This window comes from Zea mays, chromosome 1, assembly GCF_902167145.1.
Source record: "Zea mays cultivar B73 chromosome 1, Zm-B73-REFERENCE-NAM-5.0, whole genome shotgun sequence".
Lineage (NCBI taxonomy): Eukaryota > Viridiplantae > Streptophyta > Magnoliopsida > Poales > Poaceae > Zea > Zea mays.
In genome coordinates, this window is record NC_050096.1 from 38,731,271 (window position 1) to 38,747,284 (window position 16,014).

At 47.2% G+C, this 16,014-nt stretch overlaps 1 protein-coding gene across 3 annotated transcripts; it reads left to right on the forward strand.

The window, feature by feature from the left end:
- Positions 1-717: 717 nt before the first annotated feature.
- Positions 718-9,578, forward strand: LOC100280440 (uncharacterized). Of its 3 annotated transcripts, none has more exons than XM_008675174.4 (14): positions 718-1,277; positions 1,873-2,086; positions 2,167-2,302; positions 2,490-2,561; positions 2,664-2,735; positions 2,906-2,977; positions 5,658-5,729; positions 5,820-5,891; positions 6,089-6,186; positions 7,063-7,233; positions 7,307-7,648; positions 8,513-8,758; positions 8,908-9,041; positions 9,136-9,578. In XM_008675174.4, the coding sequence occupies exons 2-14, from the start codon at positions 1,993-1,995 to the stop codon at positions 9,346-9,348; spliced, it is 1,794 nt and encodes a 597-aa protein (XP_008673396.1). In that variant the 5' UTR covers positions 718-1,277; positions 1,873-1,992; the 3' UTR covers positions 9,349-9,578.
- The last annotated feature ends 6,436 nt before the right edge of the window (positions 9,579-16,014 follow it).

A 16,014-nucleotide genomic window follows, 5' to 3' on the forward strand; every position in this document is an offset into this window, starting at 1 on the left:
GAGACACTGATCTTCCAAATCATTACCATTGAGTCACAAACGACATAAACTATCACATGATTCAAATGTCTAACCGAGGAAATCATGGGGTGATAATCAAGAAATGAGATATAATAATTGCATGCCTTGCATTATAAATATTTCTTTTTTTGCGGGTACCATTGTAAATGCTTCTAACTCTTAGGCTATATTCAGCCGCCTCCCTACCCACCTCATATCTTACTTTCTATTTCAAATCATACTATGTAAATAGTGTAATCTACAATACAAAACAATATTTTGCACGACTATATATACACTCCGCTGAGCACAACCTTAATATATGGGTCGAGACCTAACAAAACATTTATTAAGATGAATGTAGAGGCAAAGAGGAACGTGCATTTGCCGCAAGACAAAGGCTATGATATTGTCCAATCATGTTACAAAACTTAGGTTGCGCCATCACATGTTGAGTTCGTGCCAAGAAAAAAATAAAATCGATAAGAACCTCAATCCAATCCAATGACTACTTCATTCTAAAACCGAAGTGACTATTTTTCTTCTATTTCATTTGTAAAGTTTCAAGGAAAAAGATATACGTGTATGACATTATTTGATAGAGCCGTCACAATATAAATCTTTTGAGCGAGGCGCATCCAATAATTCTTCACATATCCAAGCGGTAGAAATGAGGCAAACCTTTTCACCAAACGAGCTAGGTTATGCAACACCCCACACACCGGATGCTCCCTCTCTTTCACGGCAGGAATCTCTCGCTTTCTCGACCCCGCCCCAAATGATCTGTCATTTTCGGTCAGCATATGCCATGCACGTACATGCGCCCCCCTGATTAATCAATCAATCCATTTTAGCTACGAGAAAGAAAGGTGGGGGAAGAAAAAAAGGCAGGGAAAGCGGTGCGAGGAGCAGAAATTCGGGGGTGACTAGCTAGCTGTTCGTCCCGTGTCCCGTTCCTCCTCGCCCACCACCACCGCACGCCGGACAAAACCGCTCTCCTCGCCACATTCGCAGCCCCCCTCGCTCGCGCACACGCCACACCACACCACCAGTACACTGCTCTACGCCACAGTACAGCAGCATCCAGCGGGCGGCTGGCTGCCTAATCTTTCCAGCTCTTTCGTCCCCTCGCCACGCCGCCCACCGCTGCCGCATCATCCGCCCGTTGCCCGCCGTCGTCGCCTGGCCCGCGGATTCCGCCCCCATTCGCCGTCGCAGCGCGCCGAGCCCCGTCCCAGATCGCCGCGGCGCTTCCTGCCGCCGTCGGCGCGGCGCAGGTATCCTGTCCTCGCGCCGGATCTGCTTCTGTTTCTACTGATTTGCGCTTGCTTTGGTTTGTGGCCGTGGTAAATGTGTACGCGTTAGGCTGCCGCCGCCCCCCCGAAATTGCTGCGCTTAGTTCTTGCGTCGGTGGCGCCGCCTGTAGATGAGCTGTGCTTGCAGGCTGCAGTGGCTTTGACTCTCGATGCACGCTCGTGTCTGGTAGTGCCGACTGTTAGCTGGAGTGTTTTTCCCTGCTTCTTTGGAAGTTACTAAAGGAGAGGGGGCATTGAATTGCTGCGAGCTGGAACTAAGTGGCCGTGGATTTAAGGGGCGTAGTGACAAGCGCATTAGCTCTCTACGTGTTTCTGTTTGAGTTCGAACTAGAGGCATGTTGTATCTCCGAATCAATTATCCAGAGGCAGATTAGGAAAGTTTGCATCACATAGAAAAAAGAGAACATTTCTATTTTCCCACTGTATGACCGTTGATGTGTGTTGCATTTGATCTGCTGTGGTTTTTTTGGTGATCATATCATGGTTTATTTGCTGAAGCACTTCTGGTTATGCTTTTGTCTCGTTAACTTCGTTTTTATGACTGTTCCTGTTCCAGGGTTGAAATCTATTTGACCACTCAGTTATAACCATTTCTGGTCTGAAGATGCTTCGTCAATGACATCTGGAAACTGTAATAGTATGCGCTGATCTTCTATGCTTCACCACCTGACTATCAATGGGCTCTTTCCTGTGGAAACAGCCCAGCTACCTCTTCATTTTGATAATTCTCCACCTTGTTGCTCATGAGGCAAGAACGCTGAGTTCAGATGGTATGTGATGATTATGGCTGCTATTTGTGGCACATTTTTTCAGCTTGTCCAAAATGCTAACACTTATTGGTGTTCTACAGGTGAAGCACTTCTTGCCTTCAAGAAGGCAGTTACAAATTCAGATGGAGTCTTTCTAAATTGGCGTGAGCAAGATGCAGACCCCTGCAATTGGAAGGGTGTTAGATGTGATAGTCATAGCAAGAGAGTGATTGATCTGTAAGAACAAAGAACCATTCTTTAAGCTAACTTGGTTTGTTGTTACTTGCTTAATATTGTATCTAGCTATCTACAGTTTTGCAACACTAACAATTTTTATGGGATAGAATTTCTCTAATACTAGAGAATGAAATTTCAGTATCTTCTAGCAATGTAGCATAAATATCTGACTTACTCCTTTATTCAGGATTCTTGCATACCACAGATTAGTTGGGCCCATACCACCCGAAATTGGAAAGTTAAATCAGTTGCAAACCTTGTAAGTGTGTTCTAAAAATGGCATTTTTAATCTTTTCTTTCTTATTAGTATCCCCTTCATATCATTTGTTATTAATCTAAATGTGTTGTTTTTTTGGCATAGGTCACTGCAGGGGAACAGTTTGTATGGTTCACTCCCTCCTGAACTGGGGAATTGTACCAAGCTGCAACAATTGTAAGTTTTATAATGGCTAGAGTGCACTGTTCAGGGCAACAATTCTAGATAAAGTAACAAATGATCCCTGAATAGCACTGAACCATATCAGTTCAATTGCACGCTTCTTATGTATAACAGACTTTACTGTGTATAGTATGGCTTTTGTTCTGATGTGTGATGACTTGCAGGTATCTACAAGGAAACTATTTAAGTGGATACATCCCTTCAGAATTTGGCGATCTGGTGGAACTCGAGGCATTGTAAGTTCAGATTTTAGAAGGAAAATTCTAAATTTCAATTGAATATTGATCAGTTTTTTTTTCAATATATCAGTGCTGGCTCTTTATTGTCCATTCCACATCAGATAGATCTCTTCAATTAGACTGTTTCAAGTTTCCGGAGAGATTTACTAATTACTATAGTAGTAGACCAAACCTAAAAGCCTGGGAGGGAAAGATTTACGAGTAGCAGTGTCTCCAGCAAGGCAACAAGCCTGGTAGTAAAAAAACCCGTCCGGGAAGGGAAAGACCGCCCTCCCGATATTATATTAAGATGAGACCGAAACATGGTCCCGACTGAACCAAAATTACCGAACCCTGCCCCCCATCACTAGTGGGCCGTCATTGCCCACTCTGAACGGCCCAGCCGGAGGGTGGCGCGCAGGATGTACCCCAGGAGCAGGCGGGGCACAACGAAGGGATTTTTTTAACCAAGCCAAAAAATCGCCCTGAGAGGGATCGAACCTGGGACCTAGAGGTGCTACTCGAAAGCCTTAACCATTACACTAGAGACCCTTTCAAAGAAGTGCCCATCAAAGAAGAGTAGACCAAGCTGGTGTAGCTAGTTGTGCCTCGTATGATGTTGGAGGCGATGGTGCGTAGCTCGAACACCTGTAGAGTTGCCCAGCGGAGTTCATCAAAGATGGTCGTGCGTGTTCTGATGCTATCGATGGCGTTGGGCCGTCACTGATTTGTCGCTCGGCTCATGTAGTAGCGTGGTAAGGGCGACAGAGACAGTGACTGAGGCGGGGGTGTGAGCTGTCGAGGTGCTGACGTGATCAATGTCGGGGTGAGGAGGGCGAGGACATTTTGTGGTGCATAATGATCGTGGATGTTGGTGAAGGTGATGGTGTGCTTGCCCCGTTTAAACTACACCTCGAGGGATGCGTTCCAGAGGACATTGCTGAGGTCAAGTAGCCATGGCGTGCCGAGGATGATTTCGATGTTGGTGTTGACTTAGGAGAGCATCGATCTAGAATGTCTCGGTGTCGATGCGGAGCGGATCGTTGAAGCAATTAATCTTGTTAACGCTTGATGAGGATTGTGGTGTTGATGCGGCGCTTCATGAGATAGCCTAGTCGGACAAAGTTGATGTCAATGACGTTGTGGGTGGCGCATGTGTCGACGAGAATGCGCACACCCTCTCTAAGTACAACGCCTACCAAGAACATGGTGTGCCAAACATGCACACCTGAGTTCTAGGTGCCTATCATCATGAGGTTGATATCGAGATCGTCGTTGTCTTAGTCTTTGACGAGTGTGATGTCGAATGAGTGCTTGCACTTGTGGTTGCAGGTGAAGGGCTCTTCACAATTGAAGCACAACCCCATACATCGGTGCACCATCATCTTCGATGTCGGGTGTCTGAAGGGGCGAGGTGGTGTAGCTGGCGGAGATGCTGATGACAATGCTAGAGTTGGTGGAGTAGCTAGTGTTGATGTGCCTTCAAGGAAGAGGACGAGCTGTTAAAGGTACTGTTGGTTGTCGGTTTGTTGGTGTCCGTGATGGCAGTTGCCCAATGTTCATATGCTTGGGCGAGGGACATGGCCCTCTCCATGTCTTGTGGGTTTTGGACCTCCTCCATGTCATCTTGAAATGTTGCTCATTGAGGGTCTCAGCGCGTCCCACGTGCGCCAGGAAGCGCTTCGTGTGCTCATTGACGATGATGGTCTTTCGTAGGGGCACCAGCTGGGAGAGCGGGTTGCATTGGTTGGGCGGGCTGAAGCGCTTGTTGAGACAAGTGAAGTATGCCAAGTCGTTCACCTTGTCATGTGTCAGACACATGTACCATTGTTGGGCGCCACCCGTTAGATGAAAAGAGGCATTCAAGACTTGCTTGTTGTTGGAGCTGTTCTGTCCTTCGAAAATTGCTCTCAGCGGTTAAGCCATGGTAACGGATCCTCCTAGCCATCAAATGTGGGGAACGACCGTTTGTGTATGATAAGAGCCGGGTGTTGTCAATGGGTGGGGGATGGTGGTGACATGGGCGCCTTGGGGGTGCCTCCTTGTCAACATTGACAATGAGTAGCTTGTTCGTCACCTCCTCCATGAGTTTCAGGATAGCCGATGATGGGGACTCCTCCTTGAGGAAGGCGCATCCACGACCTCCATTGAACGCTTGATCTCCGCCTTGAGCACCTTGGCGGTGGCCTCAAATTCCATCTTTGCCTTCGCTACAGTGGTGTCGGCATCCTCCTTGGAGCCTCATTGCTCCATGTTGCTAGATGACCTTGACGAAGTGCTCTCTGACCTTGTCAAAGTGCTTGTTGAGGTTGGCACCTAGGCCCTTGATCAGCACCTTCATCTCTGTGGTGTTGTTGTTATCGCCCATGAATGCGGTCTGGCCTTCGGATACCGGTATCGCAGTCCAATCCAGGGAAGGGGACTGTGGGCGGCTGTGGCTACTGCTGTGTGGGCAGCTGTGGCTAGGTAGGCACTGGTGCAGGAAGGGAGGGGCAGCGACGGACGCACCTTCTGGCCTGCGTGCCCCCCTGCCCACTCGAGCGAAGAGGCTGAGGCCGTCCAGGGCCCAATGCTGGGCCTCTCTTGGCCCGATGTGGGGGGCCATATTTGGCGGGTAACAGTGTTACAGTTTGTGCTAGCCATGGAAATAAAAACTATAGATTGATTGTTCTATCTCGATCTTTTTTTTCTCATACAGGGACTTGTCCAGTAATACATTGAGTGGATCTGTTCCACATTCTCTTGATAAGTTGTCCAAACTTACATTATTGTAAGTGATTTTTTATTTGGATAAATTCATCTAATTGTTATGAAAAGTTGATGACTCAGATACAAATCATTTACCTGCAACCTTGTGCAGCAATGTTTCCATGAACTTCCTGACAGGAGCCATACCATCTTCTGGTTCACTTGTCAATTTCAATGAGACATCGTGAGTGATCTTACCCTGTTTTATTTATGGCCATATCTATCTTATTCACTATCACACCTATGTATTTGTGTTTGATCTTGTGGATACAGAGATATTGATTCATTAGCTTCTCAAATTTATCCCTCCATTATCCAAGGAGTAGCAATACTACTTTCCCATTCCTTAGATTCCAACTGATTTTGATTCTGGTAATGTAGCTTTGTTGGCAACCTTGGTTTATGTGGGAAGCAGATAAACTTGGTGTGCAAAGATGCACTTCAATCATCATCAAATGGTCTGCAGTCACCTTCACCAGGTACTAACTGTATTCTAGTAACGTAGTTTTTAGTTGTAAGCGTGATCATGTTGTGTATCAACATCTGGTGTGTTTAATCACCAGTAGGAAACATGGCCTTAGCAGTTTTGAGTTGTGCAAGTTGGTATTTTTAGGTACATTTCATTTAGGTCAAGAAATGGACCTACAGGCTGTGTCTTCTAATCTTAGCATGCTGAGGTGCAAAGAACCATGTGCCTAACTGTGGTCCCATATTCCTTTTGGAGAACTAAAAGCTATTGAATAAGGTATCATTAAGTGCTAAACTCTGATAAGGTCCAATAGTCGACGTAGGGAATTAAAAGCTTTCTTAGATGACAGCATTTTTAAGTGTTAAAGTTAAACTCTAGTAACTGATACCCATGTAACCCATATGCCTCATAGTTGTGGTCTGGATCAGATTTTGTGAAAACCAGGTGTATGCATGTTATCAAATATGAATCTTGTGGAGAACCAAAATGGTTTTAATGAAGTAGACATTTTAATAGGGAAAAAAGTTGGTGAAAGCGCCATTTAGCTACAACATCGAAAGAGCACAAATGATTATTTCTAACTTACAGCCTTTTGAGCCTGGATCTTTATTAAGCGTCCGCAGTCCTCACACTTGTCATCCGGTGGGGGGGGAGGGGGGGTTTACAGATCTGCATGCTAATATGATTAGTATAAGAATCCCTCTAGATTCACCCCTTTCAAGAATTTAAACAATTCAAACATGCATTTTTTTTCCCGAGAACCTTTTGTGTTCGATAAGTTTACATGCAAGGCCTTTTGTGCTTAACAACTGCTCACATTTATTTCTTCGCATTTCAACTCTTGTTTTCTGGCATTCTTATGTATTTTGGTGTTGTCTTACAACAGATGACATGATTAATAAAAGGAATGGGAAGAATTCGACCAGACTTGTTATAAGTGCAGTGGCAACAGTGGGAGCTCTCCTATTGGTGGCTTTAATGTGTTTCTGGGGTTGCTTTCTTTACAAAAATTTTGGAAAAAAAGATATGCGTGGTTTCAGAGTGGAGCTCTGTGGAGGTAACCGTGGCATGTAATATGTTGTGCAAGTATTTATTATTTTTCAAAGGAAATTGTCTTATGACATTGCTAGATTTTTCAGGCTCTTCTGTCGTGATGTTCCATGGGGACCTCCCTTACTCCTCAAAAGACATCCTCAAGAAGCTAGAGACTATAGATGAAGAAAATATCATTGGAGCAGGAGGCTTCGGAACTGTTTATAAACTTGCAATGGATGATGGCAATGTCTTTGCTTTGAAAAGGATAGTGAAAACAAATGAAGGGCTAGATCGGTTCTTTGATAGAGAACTTGAGATATTGGGAAGTGTTAAACATCGCTATTTGGTCAATCTCCGTGGTTATTGCAACTCCCCTTCATCAAAACTTTTGATATATGATTATCTTCAAGGTGGAAGCCTGGATGAAGTGCTTCATGGTAAGTGTCATTTTTTATCAACTCACATCTCCTCGATTGCGTTTATCTTTCATCTTTAGTTGTTTTTTAAATAACACGTTAACAAGCTTGTTACCAGTCCCTTTCCCACTACAAGTTAATCATGTTTTTGTTCAATGCGAACAACAATTTTAGGTTTCTGAATATTGTGGGCACACAAGAGTATGGGACGCTAGGTCACACTAAGCAATTGATTCTGATATAGAGCAATGATCTAAAGGTCGAAAAGATTTTTGGAGCACAACAATTCCATGTTCTCTTTTGAGGTTATCTACAACCCTTATAAAAGAAAACCCCACTAGCATGCATTTATGATATTCTAACTCTTCATGTAAGCTATTCACACCATCCCACATTTGTTGGCTTGTTGCTGCCCAATTTGCCACTACAAATCCCATCTGTCCAATGGCATCCTGTCTTAGATATTTACACAAGCCCAGTCAATGGAAACTATAGTTTGTACTAGCCTGGTAGCCCATGTACAGTCTGAGAAGATACAATAGTAGCATTGAAACAATAATTTTTCTTCCACAAACGCTGTCACTTGAGAGTATTGTCTATTTAAGTGCAAATTCTAATGCACTTCTCATTTCTCATCATAAATTTGTTAGTCCACAAAATAGTCATCGCATTTATACATTTTTATTTAAATAATGCTCCTGCATAACTTCTGTGATCCCTAAAGCAATGCGCAGGGCATCATTTCTAGTGCTTAAAGAATTTGCAGCCGGTCTCAACGAATCTTTTATGATTCACACATTTTTTTTCTTGATCTGACATAGTGCAAAATAGCATTAATGTTTTATGTTTGCTCCTTACATTGTTTTTGCGTGTAAATCTATGCAGAAAAATCTGAACAGTTGGATTGGGATGCACGTATTAACATTATACTTGGAGCTGCAAAAGGCTTGTCTTACTTGCATCATGACTGTTCGCCTCGAATAATACATCGTGATATTAAGTCTAGCAACATCTTGCTTGATGGCAGTTTCGAGGCCCGTGTATCAGACTTTGGACTTGCAAAGCTTTTAGAGGATGAAGAATCACATATTACTACAATAGTTGCAGGAACATTTGGCTACCTTGCACCAGGTATGTGGAAGTCCCTCTGTTACATCCTGAGGGGAAAGAGAAGAAATGAACTTCTGTTTACTCTTTAATCGCCGCTTCAGACTTTCTCTGGTTGCTAAAATATCATTGTTAATGCTCTGAGCTAACACCAACGAAATCCGAATCCACAGAGTATATGCAATTTGGCAGAGCCACCGAGAAGACTGATGTCTACAGTTTTGGGGTTTTGGTACTCGAAATACTCAGTGGAAAGCGGCCTACTGATGCATCCTTCATTGAGAAGGGACTAAACATTGTTGGATGGGTATGTCCTGCTCGATTATTTTAATTCTTAAGGCTTGCATACTTTCTTCTATCGAGTTGGAGTAACCTGAAAGGATCATCTTGTCTTTTGGCAGTTAAATTTTCTTGCTAGTGAGAACCGGGAGAGGGAAATTGTCGACCTGAACTGTGAAGGAGTGCAGACTGAGACCTTAGATGCCCTGCTCTCTCTTGCCAAGCAATGTGTTAGCTCCTCGCCAGAGGAGAGGCCGACAATGCACAGGGTGGTACATATGCTGGAGTCGGATGTAATTACACCGTGCCCTAGCGACTTCTATGATTCAGAGTAGTCTCCTGGACAAGCCACGCTGCTGCTAGTTTCCCGTGGGGGCGCATTCCTTTATTCTTTGCGTATATTGTGTAAATGCATTGCCGCGGTGTTTGGTCTCCAATCGGCTGGCTCAACGGGTGACTTTTTTTTGCGTCTGTATACCTATGTATGTATCTGTCATGGTACAAGTTGGCTATATGCTGATTTAATAATAAGAGAGAACTTACTAGTAGACTATTGTATGTTTAACTATAGTCTTTAGATACTCGTAGATGTTGTGGGATCTACAAAAGAAATGGGGAAATAATGAATATCGCTTGGAACAAACAAGAATAGATAAAACTCTTTTGGCTTGGAGGATTTCGGTCTGCAAGATGCTCCAAACTAGGTGTGGCCTGGTGGTTTACGGGTGTCTACGGTCCTCAACTCGATGAGCATAAAATTCAATTTCTTAATGAGCTGCGCTTGATACGATCAAAGTGCCTTGGTCCGTGGATAATTGGTGGGGATTTCAATCTTATATATAGAGCTGAGGACAAGAGCAATGATAATCTTGATACGATCTGCTGGTTAATTTTACCTTCATTTGCAGGTTAAACGTTTTTGTTCAGAATTGTCCCTTGCAGAGCTCTGCATCCCAGATTTCTGATCATTGTCCATTACTGTTGGGGCTGCATGATCTTGTCCAAGGAAAAAGAAGATTTTATTTTGAAAGTTTCTGGATCAGATTAGAAGGGTTCATGGAATAGGTGGAAAACTCTTGGTCACAACCTCTGGAAGTCAGATGCCCCTTGCAGCGTTTTCATGACAAACTAAAAAGGCTTGCAAGGCACCTTCAAGCCTGGAGTCAGAAAAAAGTGGGCAACATTAAGCAGCAGATCCTGATGGCAAATGAGATCCTTCATAGGCTGGAAATCGCTCGTGATGAAAGGAATTTGTCTCCCTCCGAGGAATGGCTATGTCGATCCCTTGAGCACCACTCTTTAGCTTTAGCCTCCTTGAAAAGAACTGTTGCCCGAGTAAGAAGTGGACTGCACTGGCTAAAATAAGGAGACGCCAACACTGCCTATTTTCATCACCACGTCAGACACAGAAAAAAGAAAAACTTCATTGGAAAACTGATGGTCGATAACAGAATAATTTCTGAGCAGCAGGAAAAGAAAGAGGTAATCTGGGATTTCTATAACAAGTTGCTTGGGACAGCAGCCCCCAGGGAGTCAACTTTAAATCTGGAAGAATTTCATCGTCCTGCCCTGGACCTTTCTGCTATTGATCAAAATTTCTCTATGGAGGGGGTCTGGGCAGCAATTAAATCTCTCCCTACTGACAAAGCTCCAGGGCCGGATGGATATACTGGAAAATTTTATAAAATATCATGGCCAATCATCAAAGAGGATGTTATGGAGGCGTTAAATAGGGTGTTACAAGGTGATGTATCCAAACTTCATCTCCTTAACTCAGCTTATGTGACTCTACTGCCCAAGAAAGCTGAAGCATTGGAAGTCAAAGATTTCAGGCTCGTCAGTTTAATTCACAGCTTTGCAAAAATTGTTACAAAGATTCTGGCTAACAGATTGGCCTCCAGACTTCCTGAGATAGTGTCAGCAAATCAAAGCGCTTTTATAAAAGGAAGATGCATCCATGACAATTTCATTTTGGTCCAGCAGACGGCCACCTTGTTCAGAAGCAGAGGGTTTCTAGAATTCTTCTGAAATTGGATATTGGTAAAGCCTTTGATTCGGTTTCGTAGCCTTTCCTTCTTGAGGTGTTAACGCACCTTGGTTTTGGAACTGTATGGTGTAATATCATTTCCAAGATGCTCCTTTCTTCCTCAACTAGGGTGCTAGTGAATGGAGAGCTAGGGGAAATCATTCATCACCATAGGGGGCTAAGGCAGGGGGATCCTTTATCCCTAATGTTATTTATTATTGTTATGGATGTGCTGAATTCTCTTGTTTTAATAGCCCAAGAATTGAGTCTTTTACAACCAATGTTGACGATGTGGTGATGTTCTTGCAGCCAAGTAGAGAAGAACTCAGTGTGGTCAAAGAAATTCTGAGAATCTTTGGAGATGCTTCAGGACTTGTTACAAATGTGAGCAAATGCAGTATGACGCCCATTCATTGTGAGGAACAAGACATGGTGGCTGCTCAGGAGTTATTTCCTTGTACTGAGGTGGCTTTTCCATTCAAATACCTGGGTTTGCCCCTTTCAGTCAAGAAACTTCCCAAAAATACTTTCCTAGAACTCATTGACAAGATAGCTGATAAACTACCAGGATGGAAATCTGCCCTCATTCACACAGCAGGTCGGCTGACCTTGGTTAAATCAGTGCTCATAGCCATTCCTATCCATCACCTTATAGTGCTTCAATGCCCTAAATGGGTGATCAAGTGAAAGTCGCCTAGAGGGGGGTGAATAGGGCGAATCTGAAATTTACAAACTTAAGCACAACTACAAGCCGGGTTAGCGTTAGAAATATAAACGAGTCAGAGAGAGAGGGCGAAAAACAAATCGTGAGCAAATAAAGAGCGAGACACGATGATTTGTTTTACCGAGGTTCGGTTCTTGCAAACCTACTCTCCGTTGAGGTGGTCACAAATACCGGGTCTCTTTCAACCCTTTCCCTCTCTCAAACGGTCACTTAGACCGAGTGAGCTTCTCTTCTCAATCAAACGGAACACAAAGTTCCCGCAAGGACCACCACACAACTGGTGTCTCTTGCCTTGGTTACAATTGAGTTTGATCACAAGAAGAATGAGAAAGAAAAGAAGCAATCCAAGCGCAAGAGCTCAAATGAACACAAATGTCGCTCTCTCTAGTCACTATTTGATTTGGAGTGATTCCGGACTTGGGAGAGGATTTGATCTCTTTGGTTGTGTCTAGAATTGAATGTTATAGCTCTTGTAATGTGTTGAAGGTGGAAAACTTGGATGCCATTGAATGTGGGGTGGTTGGGGTATTTATAGCCCCAACCACCAAAATGTGGCCGTTGGAAGGCTGCTGTCGCATGGCGCACCGAACAGTCCGGTGCGCCACCGGACACTGTCCGGTGCGCCAGCCACGTCAGCGGGCCGTTGGGTTCTGACCGTTGGAGCTCTGACAGGTGGGGCCTATGGGCTGTCCGGTGGTGCACCGGACAGGTCCTGTAGACTGTCCGGTGCGCCAACTGCGCGTGCTCTGTCCTCTGTGCGCGCAGGCGCGCATTAAATGCGTTGCAGTCGACCGTTGCGCGCGAAGTAGCCGTTGCTCCGCTGGCACACCAGACAGTCCGGTGTCACACCGGACAGTCCGGTGAATTATAGCGGAGCGACCTCCCATTTTCCCGAAGGTAGCAAGTTCAGCGTCGAGTCCCCTGGTGCACCGGACACTGTCCGGTGGCACACCGGACAGTCCGATGCGCCAGACCAGGGTGCCTTTTGGGATGTCTTTTGCTCTCTTTGTTTGAACCCTTTCTTGGTCTTTTTATTGGCTTATTGTGAACCTTTGTCACCTGTAGAACTTATAGACTAGAGCAAACTAATTAGTCCAATTATTTGTGTTGGGCAATTCAACCACCAAAATCAATTAGGAAAAAGGTATAAGCCTAATTCCCCTTTCAATCTCCCCTTTTTGGTGATTGATGCCAACACAAACCAAAGCAAGTATAGAAGTGCATAATTGAACTAGTTTGCAAAATATAAGTGCAAAGGTTACTTAGAATTGAGCCAATATAAATTCTCATAGGATATGCATGGATTGTTTCTTTCTATTTTTAACATTTTGGACCACGCTTGCACCACATGTTTTGTTTTTGCAAATTCTTTTGTAAATTCTTTTCAAAGTCCTTTTGCAAATAGTCAAAGGTAAATGAATAAGATTTTGAGAAGCATTTTCAAGATTTGAAATTTTCTCCCCCTGTTTCAAATGCTTTTCCTTTGACTAAACAAAACTCCCCCTTAATAAAATCCTCCTCTTAGTGTTCAAGAGGGTTTTAAGATACCAATTTTGAAAGATCATCATTTTGAAAACCTTTTCTTTTAAATTTTTGAAAATTGGTGGTGGTGCAGTCCTTTTGCTTTGGGCTAATACCTTCTCCCCTTTGGCATGAATCGCCAAAATCGGATACTTTGAGTGAAATATAAGCCCTTTTAACTACTTTCTCCTCCTTTAGCGAACATAATATGAGTGAAGATTTGTCGGCGTTTCGAGACCGGGGGGTCCCTGGACCGACGAGTAAACTGTCGCCGCGTGCCCCAACCCAGATGGGTCGGCGCGAGACGGAGCGCGAAGGGGGGAAAGGCAGCCGGAGGGAGACGGGCGTGAGAGGTGGAAATCCCGCGGCCTTCGTGTTTGTCCCGCGCCCAGGTCGGGTGCGCTTGCAGTAGGGGGTTACAAGCGTCCACGCGGGAGGGAGCGAGCGGCCTCACGCGAGCGCCAGTCCTGTCCTTCCCCGCGCGGCCAACCTTCTGTAAGAGGGCCCTGGTCCTTCCTTTTATAGGCGCAAGGAGAGGATCCAGGTGTACAATGGGGGGTGTAGCAGTGTGCTAACGTGTCTAGCGGTGGAGAGCTAGCGCCCTAAGTACATGCCATCGTGGCAGCCGGAGAGGTTTTGGCACCCGGTTCGTGTGGTGTTGTGGTCGTCGGAGGAGCGCTGGAGCCTGGCGGAAGGACAGCTGTCGGGGCTGTCGAGTCCTTGCTGACGTCCTCTTGCTTCCGTAAGGGGGCTGAGAGCCGCCGTCGTCATAGAGCGTGCGGGGCGCCATCATTACTTGTCTGGCGGAGCGACCCAGATGGGACGCCGGTCTTGTTCCCCGTAGCCTGAGTCAGCTTGGGGTAGGGTAATGATGGCGCCTCCTGTTGACGTGGTCGGTCCGTGCCCTGGGTTTGGCGATGTGGAGGCTCCTCTGAGGTCGAGGTCGAGTCTGTCTTCCGAGGCCGAGGTCGAGTCCGAGCCCCTGGGTCGGGCCAGGCTGAGACCGTCGGCTGTGGCCAGGGCTGAGTCCGAGCCCTGGGGTCGGGCAAAGCAGAGTTGGTCGTCTTCCGGGGTTGAGCCCGAGTTCGAGCCCTGGGGTCGGGCGAAGCGGAGTTCGTCGTCTTTCGGGGCTGAGCCCGAGTCCGAGCCCTGGGGTCGGGCGAAGCGGAGTTCGTCGTCTTCCGGGGCTGAGCCCGAGTCCGAGCCCTGGAGTCGGGCGAGGCGGATTTCGTCGTCTTCCGGGGCTGAGCCCGAGTCCGAGCCCTGGGGTCGGGCGAAGCGGAGTTCGTCGTCTTCCGGGGCTGAGCCCGAGTCCAAGCCCTGGGGTCGGGCGAGGCGGAGTTCGTCGTCTTCCGGGGCTGAGCCCGAGTCCGAGCCCTGGGGTCGGGCGAAGCGGAGTTCGTCGCTCGAGTCCGAGCCCTGGGGTCGGGCGAGGCGGAGTTCGTCGTCTTCCGGGGCTGAGCCCGAGTCCGAGCCCTGGGGTCGGGCGAAGCGGAGTTCGTCGTCTTCCGGGGCTGAGCCCGAGTCCGAGCCCTGGGGTCGGGCGAGGCGGAGTTCGTCGTCTTCCGGGGCTGAGCCCGAGTCTTAGCCCTGGGGTCGGGTGGAGCGGAGTTTCCTATGGCGCCTGAGACCGGACCTGGCTGCTGTCAGCCTTACTCTGTCGAGTGGCACAGCAGTCGGAGCGGCGCAGGCGGCGCTGTCCTCTTGTCAGACCGGTCAGTGGAGCGGCGAAGTGACTGCGGTCACTTCGGCTCTGTCGATTGGAGGGCGCGCGTCAGGATAAAGGTGTCAGGCCACCTTTGCATTAAATGCCCCTGCGATTTGGTCGGTTGGCGTGGCGATTTGGCCAAGGTTGCTTCTTGGTGAAGACTGGGCTTAGGGCGAGCCGAAGGTGTGTCCGTTGCTGGAGGGGGGCCTCGGGCGAGACGTAGATCCTCCGGGGTCGGCTGCCCTTGCCCGAGGCTGGGCTCGGGCGAGGCGTGATCGCGTCCCTCGAATGGACCGATCCTTGACTTAGTTGCACCCATCAGGCCTTTGCAGCTTTGTGCTGATGGGGGTTACCAGCTGAGATTTAGGAGCCTTGAGGGTACCCCTAATTATGGTCTCCGACAGTAGCCCCCGAGCCTCGAAGGGAGTGTTAACACTCGCTTGGAGGCTTTTGTCGCACTTTTTTGCAAGGGGACCAGCCTTTCTCGGTTGCATTTTGTTCCGGTGGGTGCGCACGAGCGCACCCACCGAGTGTAGCCCTCGAGGCCTCGGAGGAGTGGTTTGACTCCTCCAAGGTCTTAATGCCTTGCGCAATGCTTCGGCTGGTCTTGTTGTTCCCTCATGCGAGCCGGCCGTAGCCCGGGTGCACGGTCGGGTCCCAAGTTCTCGGGCTGGTATGTTGACGCTGTCAACGGTTTGGCCGGAGCTGGGTTTGCGAGAGCAGCCCCCGAGCGTCTGCACAGGGCGAGAGGACGATCAAGGACAGACTCGACTTTTTTGCATACGCCCCTACGTCGCCTTTCCGCAAGGAGGAGGGGGGGGGGGAAAGCGCCATGTTGCCCTCGGAGGGCGCCGAACATGGTGTCTCCGGTGAGCTGCTGGCGGGTAATCCGAGTGGATGCCCGTGCCCCATTTGTTAGGGGTCGGCTAGAGGCCCGGAGGCGCGCTCAAAAGTACCTGCGGGTGATCTGTCGGACCCAGTCCCCTTTCGACGGGGTCTGAGGGCTCGATGCCTCCCTCTGA

What these genes read in the sequence shown, in the direction of transcription:
- LOC100280440 (XM_008675174.4), top strand. Translation starts at nt 1,993, where the DNA reads ATGGGCTCTTTCCTGTGGAAACAGCCCAGCTACCTCTTCATTTTGATA. An exon ending in CTGGTGGAACTCGAGGCATT is followed by an intron (nt 2,978 to 5,657) that starts GTAAGTTCAGAT and finishes TTTCTCATACAG; the next exon opens with GGACTTGTCCAGTAATACAT. An exon ending in CAGAGTGGAGCTCTGTGGAG is followed by an intron (nt 7,234 to 7,306) that starts GTAACCGTGGCA and finishes TGACATTGCTAG; the next exon opens with ATTTTTCAGGCTCTTCTGTC.